This window comes from Lynx canadensis, chromosome D3, assembly GCF_007474595.2.
Source record: "Lynx canadensis isolate LIC74 chromosome D3, mLynCan4.pri.v2, whole genome shotgun sequence".
NCBI lineage: Eukaryota > Metazoa > Chordata > Mammalia > Carnivora > Felidae > Lynx > Lynx canadensis.
In genome coordinates this window covers 24,492,980-24,516,519 of record NC_044314.2, presented here as the reverse complement: position 1 = coordinate 24,516,519, position 23,540 = coordinate 24,492,980, and the positions used below count along the sequence as shown (strand labels likewise).

Below are 23,540 nucleotides of genomic sequence, written 5' to 3'. Positions count from 1 at the left end.
TATTCCAGTAGGTAAAAGGTAAGAGGACAGGAGGTACAGATGAAAAAAATTTGAGATAAATTAATAATGGTTGAAGCTGGGGTGATGGGTTGAGCATGGGGTTCGTTATCTTAAATTCTAACTTTATAAGTTTGAAATTTTCCCTCAGAGATTTTTAAAAGTAGTAAGTAGAAATGGCCAAGGCTGCTATGTGCCTATCCAGAACCTATGCTCTCCTTCTCCCTTACAAGCAGAACCCCTACATGGTTGAGGATGCAATGTAACTATCTAAATCAAAAAACTTTTTGATGATTGTTTTCTTCCAGTCTTGCTTGCAAATGTGAATGACCTGTGAAATCAGATAGAAGCCATTGGGTGTAGCTTCCATGAATGTGACCCTTGTCTCTTTTCTGCTGCCTTAGACCAAGACCTGAGGAAGGAATTGGCAGGGTCATCTTGCTTCACAGACAACCTGAAGACCAGAATGCATGACGCTGTGGAGGGTGGTGCCAAAGGTTAGAAGGAATCTGCATAGTTGATGACTGTGGAGATGCCACACCAGCTCCGGGATACTTTCCCTTTTTTTTTTTTTTCCAAAAGGGATAATTAACCTTTTTTATCTTTTTTTAATTTTTTTTTAGCGTTTATTCATTTTTGACACAGAGAGAGACAGAGCACGAATGGGGGAAGGTCATAGAGAGAGGGAGACACAGAATCTGAAACAGGCTGCAGGCTCTGAGCTGTCAGCACAGAGCCCGACGCGGGGCTCGAACTCACGACCGCGAGATCATGACCTGAGCTGAAGTCAGACGCCCAGCCGACTGAGCCACCCAGGCGCCCCTAACCTTTTTTATCTTAAATTTGTATTCGCGCTCACAGAGGCTGTAAACTCTATGAGGACAAGGTCCCTCCCCGTCTCTAAGTTCACAAACTTGGGTGCTTTTTGGAGTTATCTGGGGTGCTTTTTAAAATATCAGGGAGTGGGCCCCACTTCCAGAGTGCCTGATTTCAATGGAATTGGAATTTGTAAAAGCTGCCCTTGGTGATTTTAACGTGCAGCCAGCTTGGACACTCACTGTTAGAGCTCGCGGCCCCTGGCCGGTGGATGGTGACGGCCCGGGATCACGCCTCACCGCCGGCGCTAGGAGGAGCAATGGCCCCGGCAGCCGGGCGCTTCAAAGCCCACTCAGCCCCGCCCTTTCCCCGCCCTCTCCCCGCCCTTTCCCCCCGCTCAGGGGCGGCCCCGGAAGGCGCCGTAACTCGAACTGTCTTTAAGCCCGCGTTCCGGGAACGCCGAGGTGCGCCTGCGCGGCGCCGGATCCTGGCGGGCGCTTTGAATTTCGCTCCCCGAGTCGCGTCTCGCGATCTTGGGCTTCTGGCCGAGAGGAGACTCAAGGGCTCGGCGGCTCGGAAACCCGCAGCGAGTGGGCGGTTTGCTCCCGGACCCTCGCGAGGTTGGAATTGGGGGTCGTGCCCTCGGGAGCCGGCGATAGGCATTCCTGGGGCGGAGTGCGGGAGCGGGGCAGCCGGGCAGAGCCGTGGAGCCGACCTTGTCTTTCCACCGCTCGGTTAGCTGGAGTGGTTGCTTTAGATACTCTGTCCTACCCTCGGAGCGAGTGATTAACTGACTCCCTTCCTTCCCCTCCCTCTGCCTCCTTATGGACCCCAAACCGTAAAGCGCCAGACCCCCACAGCATGGAAGACATGCTTACTTGGACCTACTTCTGTGTACTTAACTGTGTTTTTTCTTAAAAGTCATGTGTCCTTTGCATTTTTAAAGAATATCTCAACGTTGTCATTATATGTAAACAGTGCATTTGTCCCCGTAAATTCCCTGTACTTTGGTTTGGGATGCGTTGATTACAGAAGGCTCAGAGACAGGTACTGGACTGTGTGTAGAAACTGAATTTTATAAAATTAAAAGAAATTGAGTTTTTGCACTTTTCTTTTCAAGAAATGGGTATTTACCATTATTGGATTTTGAAAGTGAACAGAAATTTGGCCTTTTCTTGGTAAATATGGTTGTTTGTTTGTTTGTTTCTTCAGAGGCTTAAAGGATGGCCTCCTCAGACCTGGAACAGTTATGCTCTCATATTAATGAAAAAATTGGCAATATTAAAAGAATGCTGTCATTAAGAAACTGTGGTAAGTAGAACAGATTTCACTGATGTTATACATAGATAATGCATTTTAATTATTCCACTTTCAATATCTTTCACCTACCTAGTTAAGTGACCAGTAATTTGAACTTTTTGAGTAGTGGTTTTTTGAAGCACTCCAGCATTAATATTTTGACTATTGCAGAGAGTACTAAAATGCCAGTTATATTGAACAATGAACTGGATATTAATTAGACTTAATTGCTTATGTTTTTTTTGAGATTCACAAGGCACAATAGTAAGATTTGAAGGTTATGGGGCATTTGTGGTTCTAAAGCTAAATGGAGATACTGAAAGGTAAGGGAGAAATATAGAAGTGGAAAACACCCACAGAGGTAGAAATAGCCCATAACCCATCTCACAATCTACTTTGGAGGAAGCTTATCCATGTGTATGACTAGCAAACAATTGAAAATGTCCAGTTTTTTAAGGTCAGGAAACTTGGAGGTTGGAACCATCTTCCAGAATGTGTTGAAGTGCTGAAAGGATGTGGCAGGGACAGTGCAAAGAAATAGGTGATCTTTGTCAAGTCTGGGAAAATGTTATTTATAAAAATTATGAGCTCCCCAGTCCACTCTAGGCAAGCTTAAGGTTTACTGATAGGCAGAATTCTATCTGCTGGCACCATCGTGGTGAACTTTTCTGTAGTTTGTAGTATGAATTGATAATTTAAACCTTTTGTTTGCTTGGTTTTGTGTGTGTTAATAACTTGTTTAGAATCTCTTTCTGGAGGCGTGATTATTGTGGGATAAACACCTAAAATTTGGAGATCTATAAAACTATTAAACCTTGAATTCAAATGACCCCACCAAAGCATGAGACCTGACCGAAGCAATGTGACCTATTAGATTACTATATACTGGGTAACCATCATGTGTATGTGGGAAGAATAATTTGACTTTCTGGTTCCATAGCTTATTTAATAGAGCCCAGTAACTTGTTTGCCACACATTTTTTGACTGCTGTAATGTACTAGATTACTACTATCAAAAGTAGCATATTTGCTCAGTTGATTATATTTCTACAAATCAGTAGATAAGGCCCTGAATGACTAAAAGTTATTGGAGATACCAGTGTATCGAAACTAGTTATTTAATCCCCTGAAATTAATCTTGGTAGAGACGTCAATACTCTCATTTACTTACTAATTTCTTCTAGTTGTTATGAACCTGTCAAATGCAATTAGCATTGCTCTATTAGGTAGAATTATATGTTGTTTGTCATTATAATGATGAGTAGGGGTTAGCATTTACTGAATGTTTTACTAGATTCCAGGCACAGTGTTCAACTCATCTTACATGTACTTTTTCACTTATCTTCATAGTAACCTTAAAGTAGGTACTGGCATCTCTGACTTTAGGCCTTGAATCTTCTGACCATTTCACTCTTCTGCTTTCATAATCTACAGATAGGGTCAAATTGTGCTTTTGTTTATTTTTTTTTCCTGCCTCCCTAGTTATGCTTTGTTTATGTGTATTTCATTGGTTACTAGAAGTAAAGATGGAAAGATTTGATTATGAGAATAGTTTTTCTTTTGTGCCTTTGATCTGTTCTTAAAAAAAATTTTTTTATTACTTCTTTTATTTCTAGGGAGGAGGAGACTCTGGCTTTCCCATCCTCAAATCTATGGAGCTAGAGAGAGGTGCCAGGAGGTGGGGTTGGGAATAAGAGAGCATGCTACTTTACAGATGTCTGCTGTTTGTTTCTTTCAAGTACCCCAGACTGATTACTAGCCTGTGACTTTTTATATTACTTTTTCTGCTTAGTGAATAGTGTGGATAGTGCAAATATGAATTTCAAACCCAAGTGAATCCCAAGCCGCTATTAACAAATTCTGAAGAGAAGCTCTTCCCCATTTTCCACACATCCCTGAGGGCCAGTCCAAAACATCAGCTTCTCTCCCTGGCCAGTGATTAGACTTCTAAGGTTTACACTTTCGCTGAAGATATATCCCATGAAGAAGCCTCATTTGGGATTCTAACTTCTAACACCCTGTGCTTTGAAGTCCCAAAGCCTTGGCTCTTATCCCCATTAAAACCAAATGTGTTAGTTAGGTTGCTGAGACTGGCAGCCTTCTCTCCCCAGGTTTCCTCTGCACCCCCAGTCAGGGCTGTTGCAACACTGACTCACACACACTGCCTAGTCTGTCTGCCTTCATGTTGAAGCCCTTGGGGATCTACCTTATTCTCATGAAAGCTCAGCTATGCATGTAGAAGGGTGTTTCTTTTATCTAGCATTTCTAAGTGTTTTATTATGGTGGAGGAATTTGCCAGAAACAGAAGACTCGGGGGACGCTTTGTACTTACCTCTCCCTTCCTTCTCTTCCAATTACTTAGAAATGAGATCTTAAGATTATCCATGGAGACAGGTCCTAGGGTTGAAACAATAGTCCTTTCTCTTCCCCTAAGCATCTCTATCTAAGGTAAAACTCTGGTCCAAGAGTTTAATTGGGTACAATTGAGTTAAAGAGTACAGTTTTGTTAATAGTCTTCTATATATTTTATTTGCCATTTTATCTTTGTTTATTGATAGGTCAGGAACCTACCTTGAAGACTACATTAGATAAAATAGGAGATGAGATCATTGTAGTAAATGAACTTCTAAATAAATTGGAATTGGAAATTCAGTATCAAGAACAAACCAACCATTCACTCAAGGTAACATTTTTTTCAGTAAAGAAACAAAAGGGCAATAAATACAAATTGCCTAATCCAGGGAATTCTGAAGGATACTTTCAAATGTTCTTAGATTTGTAAATTATTATTAATGGTATAGAATGTCATTTACATTGTATTAATATAAAGGACTCCAGAACTCCACAGGTGTTTCTTTCTTCTTGAAGTTGAACTTTACTAAAAAGGAAGATTTCCTGAATAATTCTTGGTAGCTTTAATTGAAACAAATGATCTGATAGAGTGGTGTGGAAGGAACACTAGCCCTGGGGTGAAGAGATGTGGATTCTCACTCAGGCTGCCCTTAGCACCCTCTGCCATGCTGAGAAAGCCATCTTACGCCTTGGGGTCTTGTTGTCCTCATTTGGAAATTAATGGGGCATACTGAACTATTTCTTAGGTTCCTTCCATTCTGCATTTCTCTGTTCTATAAAATGTAATACAAGGATTCTCAAGAAAAACTTGAGCCCCATTCACACACCATTTTGTTCTAAATAATCTTTCTAATTGACTAAGCTAGTGAAAGTGCTTGTATACTTCTGAGAAAATACTCAAATTTGTCCATCATTGCCTCAAGCTTTGAGAGCCATTGATGTGTTTGGTGGGAGTGAACAGGGGCCTCTATGGACCCTTTCAGCCTCATAATCCTTAAGCTCTGTAAAGATTTTTCATAGGAATGGGCATGAATATGCCTATCCTACTATTAGTTGAAATGAAATTAGTGGCTTGAGCATCATTTGGCTCTTTGAAAGAGAGATGTCCTGTAAATTCAAAACAGAAACCAATATTGGTTTCAGTTCTAACCTGCCTGGGAGTACCCAAAGTTAAGTGTGTGTCTAGTGAATGTTAAATTTAGAAGTGAAGCCTACGTAGAATTTTTGTTCATGTTTTGATTGAGAGTCAGATGACAGGGCTCCAAAGGTGTAGAGTATTTTTCTTATTACATTTGCATGAGTTCATAGCCTCAAGTTCTAGTGAAAGGTAAAATAAAGACAACACAAAACAAACACAAGCAATTATGATCCAGTGGAAATTTCCATTAAGCTAGAGAATTATGCAGGTCAGCAGTGGAAATCGTTCTGTGTAGCTTCTCGTACATGCGTTCCAGGCATGCATTGTCACCCTGGTGCTGTTGCACAGATAACACCGGGGAAGGTTTGCTAAGTCAACAAAGGCAATTTACCGGAATGACAAACATAAATCCTTCATGCATTTTTTAGTTGCTTGCCAAGGCTGAAGTTAAATGTCAACCCTAGCTGTTGTAATGTGATTATAGCAGTTTTCTCTGAAAACAAAAAACAAAAAACAAAAAAAAACAGTAGAGAAAGATACAATGTTGCCATCCAAAAACAGCTCTAGCAACCAAAGGGTTCTTAAAAAAATATTGCTGCTACCTGTGATTTTCCACCTCTTCTGTGTTCTGAACACTCCCAGTCATGGTGATTGTGGTTGAATCTTTTGTGCTCTTTAAAATGTCTTAAAACACACACAGGCAGGACAGCCACTTATTGGGGAGCATTTTTAAAATTTTAGGAACTCTGTGCATCTCTCGAAGAGGATTATAAAGATGTGGAACATCTCAAAGAAAACATTCCTCCCCATTTGCCTCAAGTAACAGTAACCCAGAACTTGTAAGTGTATTTATAATTATTCTTGCTGTCTGCATTTATAAAACTGTTAAACACCTCAGCTCTTTTTTGCGTTTTCATGTGCTTGTGATTTTGTTAGTGATTATGTTAGTGTTAGTGTTGTCACTTACACTGGAAGTAGTGTTTTGCTTTGTCTGCCCCAGTCTTATCCTGCTGCCTCTGGACGATGTCGTCCCTCTTTCCCATGGGTGAGTGTCCGCTAGGCTCTTTTTTCCTACTTTTTCTCATTTCCTTCCCTTAGAGCAGAGTTTGTCAACTTCGGCTGTGTTGCCTTCTTAGGCTAGATGATTTTTTGTTATGAGGATAGTGAGGGTGTTCAGTAGCAACCCTGATCTCTACCTACCAACTACGCGTCAGTGGCGCCCTCACCGCCCCCGGCCAGTTGTGACAATGAGAAATGTCTCCAGACATTGCCATATGTCCTCTGGGGGACAGTCTCTCTCCTGAGAACCATTGTTTTAGGGTAAAAATAAGATTCATACACGTCCCATCTTAAAAACAGCCGAAGGAACCAAAAACTTGGCTTTGTTTTCCCCCTCAAACTCGTGTCCCCGCTGTGTTCCCTGCCTGTATACGCTTGTGCCTCCCCTTTGCCGCAGAGCCCCTGACCTGAGCCTGGCTCTGGGCTGCTATTACTACCACACTTAGGAAACTCATCAAGAAATCCCCCCTTTAGCCCTGATCCTTCTTCTCAGATTTTATCTCTCTGTCTCTCTGTTCCTGAAATTCTGTTTGTTGCTCTGCCACGGTGCTTTGTTGTCCCGCGTCTCTGACTTGGCTGCCCTCCTTTAAATTACAGCTGAGTTTTGCTTACGCTTACCTTACACCACTGTTAATGCTCTCAAATGTCCAACTTCAGCCTTGACGTGACCTCTGGCTCTGCTGTTTTAATTGCTTGCTGGGAGCTTGATAAATGAGCTGTTCTCTCCAACTGTGCGTGTCCGAGGCTCAACTGACTGGTTCTTTGTTACCCGTCATGCCTGCTGCCTTCCGCCCATCACCGGGATGGGAACTCCGTGCCTTCAGCCTGTCTTGCTCTCTGTAGCCCTCAGCCAAGCTGCTGTCCCTGCAAGATTTTGTCTGTCCCTGGCCTCCCTTCTGCTCTCATTGCCTGGCTCTGAATGCCATCTCCCATCATCATTTGTCTGTGTGATTTGAGAGCTCCTGTGTTTTGCCCTTCCAGGGTTCCACCACCTCCACCTCTCTAGGCTTCTGGATTCTTCTTCCAGGGTTCCAAGTACACGCCGTGGATAACTTAAAATTTTTTAACTTTTGAAATATATATATGTGTGTACACACACACAGGAAGTGACTAAAGCATTATTGGTGCAAATTAAAGAAGAAGAATAAACAAACATCAGTGTATCTACCAGTCAGATTAAGAAATAGGACATTCCTGGTACCTTACAATCCTTCTTCCCTTGCAGACCTTTCCTCTGTCAAAGAGGTAGTCATCCTGGTGTTTATGATAATCATACTCTTACCTGAGTGTTTCTATAAACAATATACTGTTTAAATTTGAAAAACTTAAAGGAAGGCATGAGCCTTGCTATGTAGAAGAGCCACATTTTTGCTGATGGCTGGAGTTCTCCAGAAGAAGATAAGCTCAACAGAGTGCCTGGCATGGTCAGGGTGCCCTGCGATTTCCCTACAAGGAGAAAGTGATGGGCAAGGTCATGAATGAATGCTAGGATCACAGGTCATCACAGGAGATCTGCCAGGATGGTAGTGTGAACTAGATGTTGGATATCCAGCAGGAATATGGTCTGGGGAATAGGAGGACTTTTCTTCTTCTGACTTCGCTATGGCTTAGTTTCAGTTTTCAGCCAAAGTCAAAGCAGAACATTTCTGCAGGTGGAAATGGTTCTTTTCAGCTGATACTCACAGCAGGGCATGAAGGAGAAATCATGAGCTTCCTTAGCACCTGGTGAAGATAAGCACAGAGAAAAGTCAGCCAACCTCACCATGATGTCTCACGTTAACACTCATATAAGGTTGATGGGACCATAGCATTGAGCATCTTCATCTTGACAACACACAACACGGCCATCCTCAGTCTTACCACCTCAGTCAGGCCTGGTTGCCCTGTGCCTGGTGCTCAGCTGTCATCTTGGGGTCTCACTTCCCTGTCTTTCTTGGGATTCCCTTCACTCACTCCTGGGTTCGATCTCCTCTTTCCTATAACCCATTTCTTTTTTGGAACAGTTGAGCCAGTATGGCTTCATTTGCTGCTAGAAACAAGGGTCTGTTCCTTCCCTGGCAGCTAAATAACCCAGAAGCTACAGCCTATTTCTAGACTCTTTGCTAGTGGGGTAGGAGCTATATTAGGCTTCTCACTGACTCCAAAATTTGGGTAGGACTGAATCCAAGAGTTCCATGCTCATTGCTGGCAACTAAAATGAGTCTGCAACAGGCAGGGACTGATACTGGCAACCAATGGGATAAATTAGAAAAATAGAAGTAGAAGGTGATTAATGCTTCTACATCCAGAAATAGGGAGTCAGGAAGAGAAGCTGTTGAGAGGTTAAGATAAGTTCAGCTTTGCACATACTGCCTTGAGGAGCCAGAGGAATGACTGGTGAAGATGGTTAGCATATTTACTGCATGCACCATGTTTGGGGTATATAAATATAATTCTATTACTGAAGATTTGGGGATTTAATTTTTCAGTGTTCTCTTCACTATTCAGATCTTCATGAACCATAGGAGTCGGGGCAGCAAAAAATGACTAAAACAATCACAAGATGAATCTTGTATTTGTTACTGAGTATTTTCAGTTGGGAAAACTTTCTAGTATGCTGCGGAATTCTGATCATCACTTGTACAACTGTGTGCATCTCTGTTCCCTAGTGTTAATGTGCCAGATGTTGACCCTGGAGAACCAGTCAAAGTTGAGGAACCTGCACCCACAAAGAAGCAGCCAAAAGAACAAAGAAGTATTAAAGAAATGTCATTTATAACTTCCGATGAGTTTAATGGCATTCCAGCGTAAGTATTTAAGATAAATTTTAACATTCAACTCTTTAATGGTTGACGTACATGATTGTTTAAATCATAAAGCTTGATTATATTCATAGTATGCTGTGTTCAAATATTGATTTTTTTCTAAAGTAGTCTTAACATGGTACTAGGAAAATGCAGGAAGTCTCTTGAAGATGCTTAAAATCGTTTTTTATTTAGTTGTCAAACCTCTTTTCATAGCGAGATCTAGAGATGGGTCAGTCTGTTGCTGAGTTCCAGGACCATTTTGTGATAAGAGATTTATCCAGTTACATTTTAGAAGTAGCGTCAGGGGGCGCCTGGGTGGCTCAGGCGGTTAAGCGTCCGACTTCAGCTCAGGTCACGATCTTGCGGTCCGTGAGTTCGAGCCCCGCGTTGGGCTCTGGGCTGATGGCTCAGAGCCTGGAGCCTGCTTCGGATTCTGTGTCTCCCTCTCTCTCTGCCCCTCCCCCGTTCATGCTCTGTCTCTCTCTGTCTCAAAAATAAATAAACGCTAAAAAAAAAAAAATTTAGAAGTAGCCTCAGTTTCGCTGTACTTTTAAGGAAAGCGTGCTGCGTAGGTGTGAGAATTGGAATGGCAAGTGTTGTGTTTGGTTTCTGTTTGTTACTCAACTTCTGCCACATGCTCGTTCCAGGCCCTGGGTCACTGAGGAGAATACATGTTAGAAAATATTTGATGTCAGAAAATAACTCCTCTGTAATTCGGCCACCCGGATATTTATTTAATTTCACGTATATAATAGGTTGTTTCTGATTGTTATGACAACAATGTAGTTACACAGTAAATACCACTTACTTCCTTTTTTATCATGAGCATTTTGCCATTGTTAGCTATTCTTGTAAACTTGGGTTTTAATAGTTGTATTACATTTCATCAAAATGAGACTGACCTTTCTCTTTAATCTTTATTTTTTTTGGTCAGTCATTTCTTTTTATGATTGCTTTATTTTCATGATAATTCTGTTTGGCGCTATTCAGTTTTTTAAATTGTTATTTTTGTTGCTCATTAGCTGAGCTAAAGGGAAAAGCAAATGTGTGTGAGGATCAGTAGAGTAGATGGGTTTTTAGAAAATGCTTCCATGAAGAGATGAAGGAAATCAGAATAGGCATGGTAGAGTTTTGTGTTTTTTTTTAATGTTTATTTTTTGAGAGAGAGAGAGCAGGGGAGGGACACAGAGAGAGGGAAACAGAGGATCCAAGCAGGCTCTATGCTGTCAGCGCAGAGCCTGATGTGGGGCTCAAACTCATAAATTAATGAGATCGTGACCTGAGCCAAAGTCGGACACTCAACTGACTGAGCCATCCAGGCGCCCAGAGTATTCATTTTTAAACTAAGGGGATATTTAGTGAATGAGAGGACTTGGAAGATTGGGGTAAGGAAGAATGTATTCCAGGCATGGGGCTTTCATTTATTTATCTTTAAAAAGTTAATACTGAGGGTGGAGTTAAAGTGGAGAACATTGGCAGAAGAGGCGGGACAGGTATTGAGGAAATTAAGGTGATAGTTCAGAGGATTTAAAGGAATTATTTTGGACGGTGGGGGGGTAGTTTGTGGGATCAACAGTTTGTGGGAATTGTGGTTAGAAACAACAACAGCAAAAATGAATTTAGAAAAGAACAATGAAAATGTGTTTTGATCTATATGAACATTTTCCTTTAAACATATTCATGTATTATTTTATATTAAGTAAGTTTTGATTAGAAATCTGCCCCCTTGGGGGCACCTGGGTGGCTCAGTTGGTTAAGCGTCTGACTTTGGCTCAGGTCATGATCTTGTGGCATGAGTTCGAGCCCCACGTCGGGCTCTGTGCTGACAGCTCAGAGTCTGGAGCCTGCTTCGGATTCTGTGTCTCCCTCTCACTGACCTTCCCCAGCTCGCGCTCTGTCTCTTGCTGTCAAAAACAAATAAACATTTGAAACAAAGAAAGAAAGAAATCTGTCCCTTTGGGGAGAAGAGAAGGGCAGTGTTTCACATAATGAACCCACATTTTGTTGAAGGGAAAAATTGAGGCAGGTCATTGGGTTTGGGTTTTGGTGTATACGGAGAAATCAAGTCTCCTGTTTTTATATTCTAAGACTATAGGTGACGGGGAGCATAGCAAGGGGGAGAAGGGATTGGAAGAGTGGATTTAGAGAAACACCAGTGCTCAATGGGGTGGAGTCCGTCCTCTGACTCACGCCTAGCCCTCTTCTCTGCCATCATCCTGTGCGATCGGCTCTGTGTCCTGACGGGAATTACCATCTCTATTGTGGCCTTTGTTGCACATCTTCCTTCCTCCTCCTCCTCCTCCTCCTCCTCCTCCTTTCTTTTTCATTCTCAGAACAGATAAGTTTGCAGAAAACTAGAGTGGTGTGAGTTAATTTATTAATATTTAAATTTTTGTTTCCGTTGCTCACAAACATTTAAAAATGTTTAAACCTCTGGCTTGCAGTTAACCAGTCCATTTGAGTCAGTATTTGAGACCTTATTTTAAATTGTAGTATTATTGGGGCGCCTGGGTGGCGCAGTCGGTTAAGCGTCCGACTTCAGCCAGGTCACGATCTCGCGGTCCGTGAGTTCGAGCCCCGCGTCAGGCTCTGGGCTGATGGCTCGGAGCCTGGAGCCTGTTTCCGATTCTGTGTCTCCCTCTCTCTCTGCCCCTCCCCCGTTCATGCTCTGTCTCTCTCTGTCCCAAAAATAAATAAAAACGTTGGAAAAAAAAATTTAAAAAAAAAAAAATTGTAGTATTATTTCTGTAGGTAATGGAGGTTAATATATCTAGGTGCAAGTAGGGAAGATAAGCAACTGATACGTGTGGTATGTCTTTAATTTTTCAATTGTTGAGATGTGTGGTTTATTTGGAAGTTGATATACATTTTTTTGGCATAAAGAGTTCTAATAGCTGCTACTGTATAAAGTCATCATAAATGTTTTTCAAAGAAAATGATTTTGTATAATGATTCTTTTAAAAAATGAATCATATACTTATTTGCAGGTACATGAAATCCCGCTTAACTTATTGTCAAATTAATGATGTTATTAAAGAAATCAACAAGGCAATAGTTAGTAAATACAAGATCCTATATCAGCCGAAGAAGTCTATGAGTTCTGTGGCCAGAAATCTCTATCACAGATTTATTGATGAAGAAACAAAGGATACCAAAGGTAAAAATGATAGCATATATATGTATGTGTGCACGTCAGCCGTTTGGAATGTAACTAACTCATGAGAAACAAAACTTATTCTAGAAAATTCTAAATCTAGAGAGGTAGTTCTCAGCCAGGGGTGGCTTTCCCACTAAGGAACATTTTTACCATCTCTGGAGATATTTTTGGTGGTTACAACTAGGGTTGGGGTGCTACTGGCATCTAGAGACTACAGATGCTGTTAAAGTACACTTTAGTACAGTGCTCAAGACAGCTTCCACAGAAAAGAAACGTCTGTAGTTCCGAGGCTGAGAAACATGGCTTTAGAGTCTATTATGAAACTATACCCAGGGTTTTCAGAATTAGAATAGTAATGAAGAACACTTGGTCATACTTACATAGCACTTAACATGTACCAGATAGTGTACTGAGAGCTTTAGTCCTCACATCTTACAAGGTATGTACCATTACTCCCATTTTGCAGATTAGGCAAAAAGAACTTAAGATACTTGCCCAAGGCCAGCCAGTTAAGGGATAGAGCTACGGGGGTTTCATTCTTTCAGCCACTATACTATATTCCCTCTTGGAAAGTGGGTACCACCAGATGAGTGCATTTCTAAAATGCTACCACAAACATTGTGCAACTGCAGTTGAACAATGATTATTTCAGCAAGAATACCGCATCTCACTCCAGTTGCCTAATAGTAAAAATGATTAATGTTATTCATATTCACATTGTACCACATTAAAGATTCATCTTGAAAGTTGTCCTCGTGAAAATTGGCACAAATATCTTTATTTTTCAGGTCATTATTTTATAGTGGAAGCGGATATAAAGGAGTTCACAACTTTGAAAGCTGACAAGCGGTTTCATGTAATACTGAATATCTTACGACACTGCCGGAGGCTCTCCGAGGTCCGAGGGGGAGGCCTTACCCGATACGTTATAACCTGAAGTCTTCCTGAGCTCTAGAACTGGCCAAGAGTCGGGTATAGAGGCCACTCCTATAGTTTCCTTATATGTAATTTCTTTATATATAACCTCTTTGCTTTTCTTGTTTTCTTTTCTGCTTGACTATAAAAATGAAACTTTTTAGTAAATAAAGCATATGTATTTTAAAATTCACTTTCTTTTCTTAAATATTTTTTCCAGATATATATTTTTAAGTTTTTATTTTTAATTTTTTTTTTCAACGTTTATTTATTTTTGGGACAGAGAGAGACAGAGCATGAACGGGGGAGGGGCAGAGAGAGAGGGAAACACAGAATCGGAAGCAGGCTCCAGGCTCTGAGCCGTCAGCCCAGAGCCTGACGTGGGGCTCGAACTCGCGGAGCGCGAGATCGTGACCTGGCTGAAGTCGGACGCTTAACCGACTGCGCCACCCAGGCGCCCCTTAAGTTTTTATTTTTAGGGGAGAGGCAGAGAGAAAGGGAAAGCTAGAATCCCAAGCAGGCTCCACGCTGTCAGCACAGAGCCTGACATGGGGCTTGATCTCACAAACAGATTATGACCTGAGCCAAGATCAAGAGTGAGCCACCAAACAGAATGAGCCACCCAGGCACTCCTCTTTTTTTTTTTTTTTTTTTTTTTTTAAGTTTATTTATTTTGAGAGAGAGTACAGAGGGGCAGAGAGAGAGGGAGAGAGAGAATCCCAAGCAGCCTCCATGCTGACAGCACAGAGCCCAGTGTGGGTCTCCATCCCATGAACCATGAGATCATGACCTAAGCCAAAATCACGAGCTGGACGCTTAACTGAATGAGCTGCCCAGGTGTCCCAAATTCACTTTCTTTCAGCACATGGGTAACCCCCTACCATATGAGCCTCTGTGCTAGGCATGTAATGGAATTAAAAAATGTTCAGGTTTTGTTTTTGTGTTTAGTGACAGTGCTGTAGACCCCAATAAGATAGGTACAGACATGATTAGGGAAGAAAAAGGTCGAGAAGTTAAGGTCAAGAGTACACAGGCTCAAAGCATAAGAGACTGTTAAAAACTGAGAACAAACTGAGGGTTGATGGGGGGTGGGAGGGAGGGGAGGGTGGGTGATGGGTATTGAGGAGGACACCTTTTGGGATGAGCACTGGGTGTTGTATGGAAACCAATTTGTCAATAAATTTCATATATAAAAAAAAAAAAGTACACAGGCTTATTAGAATTAAAGGTCGTGAATGTCAAAATTCTATCAATGGCATTTCAGCGAACAGGCAAAAGTTGGATTTGTAGGCAGCCCCTCCCTGTGATGATTCTGCTTTCCCATATGTTGTTGGAAACAGCTTACCTGAAATACATGCAGTGTAAACCAATCTATAAACATCAACCTGTAATGATATTGTAATAAAAGTATATTGAGATGAAAAAGATGATAACGTGTAAGCAAGTCGAGAGTTGTCATGGAAAATGGGTGGTTGGATTGCAAGTGTTTAGGATGTTTTTTTCTCTTCCACAGTTGGGGAGACTGGCTATGTGTGTTTTAGTCAGTGTTCTCCAGAGTTCTAGAAGCAATAGGATACACACACACACAGATTTGTGATGACACATTGGTGCGTGAGGTTATGGAGGCCGAGAAGCCCCCCAATCTGCCGTCTGCAAGCTGGAGACCTAAGAAAGCCAGAGTGCAATTCAGTCCAAGTCTGAAGGCCTGAGACCCAGAGAAGACAAGGTGTTGTGGCTCAAGCAATGAGGCAGGAAAGAAGTGAATTCCTCCTTCACCTTTTTTGGTATTCAGGTCCTCCACGGGTTGGATGATACCCGCACACGTTGGGGAGGGTAGTACTGAGTCCACTGATTCATATGCTAATCCCTTCTGGAAACACCTTCATAGACACACCCAGAAATAAGGTTTGATGTGGGCACCCCACAGCCAGTCAAGTTGATACATAAAGTTAACCATCCCGGTCTCGGCCATCTGCTTGGCAGGTCTATTCTTGTAGCAGAGGGAAAAATGACCCCCAAGGCTTGGTGGCCTGGTTAACACTGTCACTGTGATGACCACGGAGTATATTATGGGCACTACATACTGTTATCCTTCCTTCCTCCCTAATTTAAATGCAGATGTGTTTAATTTTTCATGTCTTGCTTTAAATAAAAACAATGGCATTATCTTTTACTTTAAGTCTTGCTTGATTTTTCTCTATAAATCATTTTTCTCCATAAAAAACATTTTATCTGCTTGAAATATCTCTTTCCTGAAACTCATAGTGAACAACTGTCGAGAAATGTGTTTAATTCTTGTAGAATGGATACTGAGGGGAGCAGTTAGTCTCTATGTTAATCATTAGCATGTAATCAACTTGTTACGTTAATTTGGGCATACATTTGGTAAACTGTCCCTCAAGGAAGAATAAAGACATTAATTTTCAGGCACCTGGGTGGCTCAGTCGGTTAAGCATCTGACTTTAGCTCAGGTCATGATCTCAGGGTTCGTGAGTTCGAGCCCCACATCAGGTTCTGCACTGACAGTGTGGAGTCTGCTAGGGGTTCTTTCTCCTTCTCTCTGTTCCTCACCTGTCCGTGCTTTCTCTCTCAAAATAAGTAAAAATAAAGCTTTAAAAAAAATTTTTTTTAAAAAGACTGATTTTCAAACGAGAACTAACCTCTGTTACTTGAACTTCATTTTCAGAAAAAAAATGACAGGTTTGTTCAACTTCTGTATTTTTGAAAATAACATTTTTAAAAATCTAAGTTTGGATGCATCTTGTGGTCCTGGGTCTCTCTGCCCTCAGAGTCACTCCTCACCCTTTGCTCTCCATCTTCTCTTCAGTAGCTTGCGTCTTTAAGCACCTTTCCCCTGCAGCCCATGGTCCCCACAGCATGTCTCTCCAGAAGTTTGGGCCTTGCCCCTTCTGCCACAGTTCTCTGCCATGGGTCCTGTGGCCTGGTGCACAACAGATTCCGGCTGGCTGTCTCCAGCTGGGTGCCACGGAGCCTGAGGCCTGGCCTCACACCTCCTAGGCCCACCAGCCCGTGGGCCCTGGGAGGAGAGGGCTAGGCAACAGAGACCCAGCACCTTGCTCAGGCTTCTATATTGAGATACTAATTAAAAAGACATTTTTTTTAAACATTTATTTATTATTGAGAAACAGAGACAGAACATGAGCATGGGGGGGGTGGGCAGAGAGAAGGGGAGACAGAATATGAAGCAGGCTCTAGGCTCTGAGCTATCCGCACAGAGCCTGATGCGGGGCTCGAACTCACAAACTAAGAGATCACGACCTGAGCCAAAGTTGGACGCTTCACTGACTGAGCCACCCAGGTGCCCCGAGATACCAATTTTTATGTGATAAAGTCTTTCTTCTGTTCCTTTAAAAGTTCTGTTGTTTTTTTTTTTAAGTTAGTTATTCATAGATAACACATTTTTTTTTTCTTTCTAGGTAACACAGTAGTTAAAAGTGTTCAGGGTACATCTGATCAACCTCTGTCCTGTTCCACCTCTCCTTAGGATACTCTGTCCCCTTTCACATTTCCTAACTATTATAGGTGTCCCCTCAGATCCTTTTGGCCTCATCCGATTTGTGTCTCTGGATGTGAATCTGGTGTTTGTCTTACTTGCTAAGACAAAGGGTGAAATGTAACTTTAAGGGAAGAGATCTAGCTGTCACTACTTGTAGCAGATTGTGTTTTCCAAAGATGGATGGATGGGGTAATTCCATATTCCATCCCACATACTCCTTCAATGTGTTATCAACACTTCCATCAAGAGGCGGGATCTTTGTTCCCTGCCTTTGAATCTGGACATATCCTTGTAGCTTCAGCCAATAGAATGGAGAGGAAATACCACTGCACTATTTCCAAGCTAGCTATTAAAGACAATATGAATTCCATCTGTCTCTTTCTTGGGAGGTGTGCCTTTGGAACCTTGTCACCATGTTGGGAGAAGGCCAAGGCTACATGGAGAGGTCACATTAACTGCCAGCACCACCAGTCATGTGAACAAATGATTCCAGCCCCCAGTGATTTTTGCTGAGGTCCCCAGCATCAAGGAGCCAAGATAAGCTGCCCCCTACTGTGCTCTGACCGAATTCAGGACTTGGAAGAAATCATGAAAAATAAATTATAGTGGTTTAAAGACACTATTTTTTTTGCATAATTGATCGTACAACAAGAGATGATGAAAGCATTAGTCTGAAATTGCACTACAGTTGTGAGAAAAGGCAGCAAGTGGGCTCATAATAATTAAGTTAAACCTGCATTGGAAATGAAAATCTGTCCCCATCAATCACCTGTAGAGGGTGTGCCCTGCCTAAGCTTATTTGAAAACATGTAAAAGTTCATGAAAAGTGATATATTTTTCAGATATCAAGCTTATATACGTGTATCATTTCTCCATGCATAAGTAAGATGCCAAATACACTGTTTTGTGTATAAACATAATATTTACATCCAGCATAATTCAAGAAACCCATGTCTTCACACACATGAAAAGATACTCATCATTAGGCATCAGGGAAATGCAAATCAAAACCACAACGAGGTATCACCCAACACCTGTCAGAATGGCTGGAATAAAAAAGACAAGAAACAAGTGCTGGCGAGGATGTGGAGAAAAGGGAACTATTGGGCGCTGTTGGTGGGAATGTAAATTGGTCCAGCAACTCTGGAAAACAGTATGGAGGTTTCTCAAATTAAAAATAGGCATACCATATGATCCAGTAATTCCGCTACTGGATATTTACCCAAAGAAAATAACACTAATTCACAAAGATGTGTGCACCCCAGTGTTTCCCGCAGCACTATTTACAACAGTCAAGATATGGAAGGGACTGAAGTGTCCACTGATAAATGAATAAAGATGTGAGACACCCATCAAGGTTCATGGTTTATACTTGGTTATGCTCTTAAGTCTTTTTGAAGCTAGAACAGGCTCCCCCTGTGGTTTTGCTTTGGGTTTTGTTTTCTGTTACTGGACTGTTTTTAGGAGACCAGGTTACTTATATCTGGATGTCTGATCGTTTCTTCATGATGATATTTAGCTTGTGTCTCTATCCCCTGTGTTTCTTATAAACTGGATGATAGAGCTAAAGTCTTAATTAGATTCATGACTAACGTCTTTGACAATAATATTTCATAGGCAGTCCTGTCGACTTCATATTACACCACGCTAGGAGGCATATAATGTCAGAATGTTTCGCCATAAGTCTAGGATCAATTCAGCAACTCAAAAAGTGCAGGCAACTAAAATTTTCTTCTTTCTGATGGACCAACAGGACAAATGTGAGTTATTTCCAGTTACAAACGTCTTGCCAGAATGATTGGGAGCCGTGCCTAAGCTGCATGTGAAAAATTGCAACTATAATCCTTATTGTGACTCAGGTATCCAATGATTTCTTGGGACTATACAAAATAATCCAGCAACACGGTGCATCAAAAAGAAAACTAGGGTATCAGAAACCTGGGTTCTGGTCCTACGTCGGCCATTTCCTCCTTCTTGGTTCTACCTTCAAAAATTTGACCCCCTCTCACAAGCTCCGTATTGACCACCCTGGTCCCAAACGGCATCGTCTCTCCCCTGGATTAATTCAAAGCTTCCTAACTGGCCTCTGTGTTTGTTCTTGCCTCCCTACTGTCTATTCTCTACTGAACCAATGTTAAAGCAGGTCACTCTGCCACTCAAAAACCTTGAATAGCTCCCCATTTCTGAGTCCTTCCAAAGACTTGGAAGGCCCTTCCTGCACCCCTCTGTGACTCAGACACCTCCATGCTATTTCTGGAACAGGTCACATAGGAGTCTCCCTCAGGCCTCTGCACTGACTGTTGCCTCCGTCCAGAAAGCTCCTCACCCTTTACCCGTGTGAACCCCCTCCTTCTCACCTTTAAATCTGACATTATTTGATCATTTAGGTCTTCTCAGGCCACGCTATGTCTAAAATTACATCTCCCTTCTGCAATACATCCCCTTCCCTGCTTTATTCTCCTCTATAGCATGTATGTGTATCTGATGGTTTATGTATGTTAACGATTTTTTGTCTTTCTCCTCTACGAGAATATCAGCTCCTGAGGCCAGGAGTTTTTGTCTCTAATATTTACTGCTATGTCCCCAGCCAATCTAATAGGGCTTTACAGTAGAGGGTGCTAAATAAATATTTCTGAATGCACATTAAAGAGTTTGTGGCTTGGGTAAGGGACTTCATGCCTCGGTTTCCTTTTGTATATAGAGAGATGGTTGAACAAAAATCTCTCTCAGGACCTTCCAATTTTAATATTCTATGATTCTAATATTCCCAGTCACTTCTGGGAAATACATTCGTGTTGAAATTAAAGGATATTCTGGCTGGCTGGATTATAAAAAATTATAAAAAATATTTGCTGATAATTATATGGAAATCTCATCTTTTAAGCAAAGAAGCTGTGAATATTAAGCTTCAAGAAATAATGACACCCTGGGGCACCTGGGTGGCTCAGTTGGTTAAGCATTCAACTTTGGCTCAGGTCATGATCTCACTGTTCAGGAATTTGAGCCCCATGTCAGGATCTGTGCTGACAGCTCGGAGCCTGCTTTAGATTCTCTGTCTCCCTCTCTCTTTCGGCCCCTCTACCCGCCCCCCCCCCCCACCAAACTATCTCTCACAAATAAATAAATACACATTTAAAAAAAAGAAATACTAAAATTCTAAGTTACTAGTTGAGTAACAAAAAGAAGTTTTCACTGACTAAAAACCCTAATAATTCTTTCTCAGCGCAGATATTGATCATTTAGGCCTTCTCAGGCCACACTATGTCTAAAATTACATCTCCCTTCTGCAATACATCCCCTTCCCTGCTTTGTTCTCCTCCTTTAATTTATTTTGCTTATTAGATAATACTTGTAAGATTTCACAATTTATAAATGTTATACCTAATCATAAATGACATTATGGTGGCATATTGAACAGAACTATATGTTATAGCATGCAGTTTTGTTTCATAATACTAAATATTTCTTTTATGAAACAGCCCATCTCCTAATAAACCATTGTCATTGTTCCAAAACATATCTATTAATACAAGTGGCAAAAAAAAAAGTGTTACTCAAGCTATTAAGGAATCCTCCTTGATATATTTCAGTGTTACTCAAACTGTTCAATATGGTTTCAAATTCAATATGTTCATGTTCATTCATGTTCAATATGAATTCAAATTCAATATAATGTCAGTTGAACTCTGTTAAAGTCAAATTAAGTCTCTAAGGCCAAAAAATCAAACTCTTAACTATAGAGAACAAACAGAGGGTTTCAAGAGGGGAGGTAGGTGGGAGATGGATGAAACAGGTGATGGGGATTAAGAGACACCTTGATGAGCACTGGGTGATGGAATTGTTGAATCACTATATTGTACACCTGAAACTAATATAACACTGTATGTTGACTGCAGTGGAATTAAAACTTAAAAAAAGATAAATCTCTAAGGAACACACATAAAAATATTTATGAGAAATTATGGTATGATTAGAAGGCTGTACGTCAATTTACATATAGTAAAGTGCACAGATCTTAAGAATATAGATCAGTGAGTATTGACCAGTGCATATACCCATGTAATTCACACCCCTATCACTTTTTTTCTTAAATTTTTAATGTTGAGATAATTATAGGTTCACATACAGCTGTGAGAAATAACAGAGTGAGATTTTAGCCTTCAGTCTTTGCCTCAATGGCAAAGTCTTGCACGGATACAGTGCAAGATCACAACCAGGATATTGACTTTGATGCACTCAAAATACAAACATTGCCACCACCACAAAGATCCCTACTACTGCCCTTTCTAGCCACACTTGCTTCCCTCCCAACACTCCCCCTTCTTAGCCCGTGACACTCATCCATTTGACATTTCTATAATTTTGTCATCTCAAAAATGTCATAGAGAAGAATGACATAGTATAAAACCTTTTGAGATTGGCTTTTTTCTCACTTAGTATAATTCTCTGGAAATTCATCCAGGTTGTCGTATATATCAACAGTGTGTTCCTTTTTATTGTTGGGTAGTTTTCCATGGTGTAGATGATATGGATGCAACATCCTTTCTTGAATCATTCCACCTGTTTAAGTATATCTGCATGGTTTCCAGTTTGTGGCTCTCATGAATTAAGCTGCTGTACACAGTCAAGTAGTTTTTTGTGTGAACATAAATCTTCATTTATTTGGGAGTACCGTTCCCAGGAGTGCAATTGCTGGATCCCATGACAGTTGCATATTTAGTTGCTGGTTTTTTTAGCCTGTCAAACCGCTTCCCAGAGTGGCTGTACCATTTTACGTTTTCTTCTGAGCCCTGCTTACACTGCCTGCCACAAATTTTGGTAAGTTGTATTTTCATTTTCCTTCCTTCAAAATATTTTCGAATTTCTCTCGAGACTCTTTTTTTACCTGTGTGTTGTTTAGAAGGGTGTTTTTTAATCTCTAAATGTTTTGGGATTTTTCCAGCTACCTTTCTGTTACCGATTTTGAGTTTAATTTCATGTCGGCTTGAGAGCATTCTTTAGGTGACTTCTATTTTATATTTGCTAAGGTGTGATTTATGGCCTAGCTTGTGGTCTATCTCGGTGAATGTTTCACATGAGTTTGAGAAGAGTATGTAATCTGTCAGTGTTGTGATGAAGCATTCTACAGGTGTCAATTAAATCCTGTTTGTTGGTGCTGCTGTTTAGCTCAACTATGTCCCTTCTGCATACACCAGCTACGGACAGAGAGGTGTACAGGTCCCCAACTACCACTGTGGCCCTGTCTGTTTCTCCTGGCCGGTCCATCAGTTCCTGCCTTGTGTGTTTTGATGCCCTGTTAGGCACATACACATTGTAGATTGTTATGTCTTCTTGGACAATTGACCTCTTTATCATTAACGCTCCTCTGTTTCCCTGACAATTTTTCTTGTTCTGAAAATTTTTCTTGTTTCTTCACGTGAAATTAATATAGCTAGTCTAGGTCTCTTCTGATTCATGCTAGCAAGGTGTATCTTTACCCTTTACTTTAAGCTATTCGTGTCTTTATATTCAATTCTTTTAAGGTTGATTTATCTTTGAGAGAGAGAGAGAGAGAGCACGTGAGCAGGGGAGGGGCAGAGAGAGGGAGACAGAGGATCCAAAGTAGGCTCTGCGCTGACAGCAGAGAGGCCGATGTGGGGCTTGAACTCATGAACTGCGAGATCACGACCTGAGCCAAAGTTGGACACTTATCTGACTGAGCTACCCAGACGCGCCCCTTTAAAAAAAAATTTTTTTTATGTGTCTTTATATTTAAGTGAGTTTCTGTAAACAAGGTATAGTTGGTCTTTTTTTTTTTTTTTTTCTTTTAAGTCTGGTCAATCTCTGCCTTTTAACTGGTGTAGTTAGCCAATTCACATTTAAAATGGTTGTTGATATATTTGGATTAATATCTGTCATATTTGTTACCATTTTCTATTTGCTGCATTTGTTCCTCATTTCTTGTTTTTTTAATCTCTTTCTCTGGTTTTAACTGAGCGTTTTATGATTCTGGTTTTTTTCTTTTCTCTTAGCATAGAAATCATACTTCTTTTAAAAATAGTCTTAGTGGGGCGCTGGGTGGCTCAGTCGGTTAAGCATCCCACTTCGGTTCAGGTCATGATCTCGTGGTTCATGGGTTCGAGCCCCGAGCCGGGCTCTGTGCTCACAGCTCAGAGCCTGCAGCCTGCTTCGGATTCTGTCTCTGGCTCTCTCTGCCCCACCCCCTCTTGTGCTCTGTCTCTCTGTCTCTAAAATAAACATTAAAAAGTTAAAAAAAATAGTCTTAGTGGTTGCACTAGAATTTGTGATATATTTTTACAATTAATTGACGTCCAGTCCCAAATAACATAATTGCTGTTCACAGGTAGTGCAGGTACCTTTTACATTCCCAATTTTCCCCTCCTGTCTCTTATAACATAGCTGTCATTCATTTCATTCATTTGTCCATAAGCTGTGATCAGCCAATACATAGTTACTGTTATGATTTTGAGGTAACAACCTGAGCTTGCAACTTGCAACTAGTGT

At 41.1% G+C, this 23,540-nt stretch overlaps 1 protein-coding gene across 1 annotated transcript; it reads left to right on the top strand.

Annotated features, from left to right (window-relative positions):
* Positions 1–1,260: 1,260 nt before the first annotated feature.
* Positions 1,261–13,662, top strand: SKA1 (spindle and kinetochore associated complex subunit 1). Its single transcript, XM_030336478.1, has 7 exons — positions 1,261–1,433; positions 2,026–2,124; positions 4,671–4,795; positions 6,344–6,441; positions 9,310–9,447; positions 12,435–12,604; positions 13,393–13,662. Exons 2-7 carry the CDS (start codon positions 2,037–2,039, stop codon positions 13,539–13,541), a joined length of 768 nt encoding a protein of 255 aa, XP_030192338.1. The 5' UTR covers positions 1,261–1,433; positions 2,026–2,036; the 3' UTR covers positions 13,542–13,662.
* Positions 13,663–23,540: the final 9,878 nt, after the last annotated feature.

Excerpts from the sequence above, each read along its gene's own strand:
- SKA1 (XM_030336478.1), top strand. The coding sequence starts at position 2,037 with ATGGCCTCCTCAGACCTGGAACAGTTATGCTCTCATATTAATGAAAAA. Across the intron at positions 9,448-12,434 it reads GAGTTTAATGGCATTCCAGC|GTACATGAAATCCCGCTTAA; the intron begins GTAAGTATTTAA and ends ACTTATTTGCAG. Across the intron at positions 12,605-13,392 it reads AGAAACAAAGGATACCAAAG|GTCATTATTTTATAGTGGAA; the intron begins GTAAAAATGATA and ends TTTATTTTTCAG.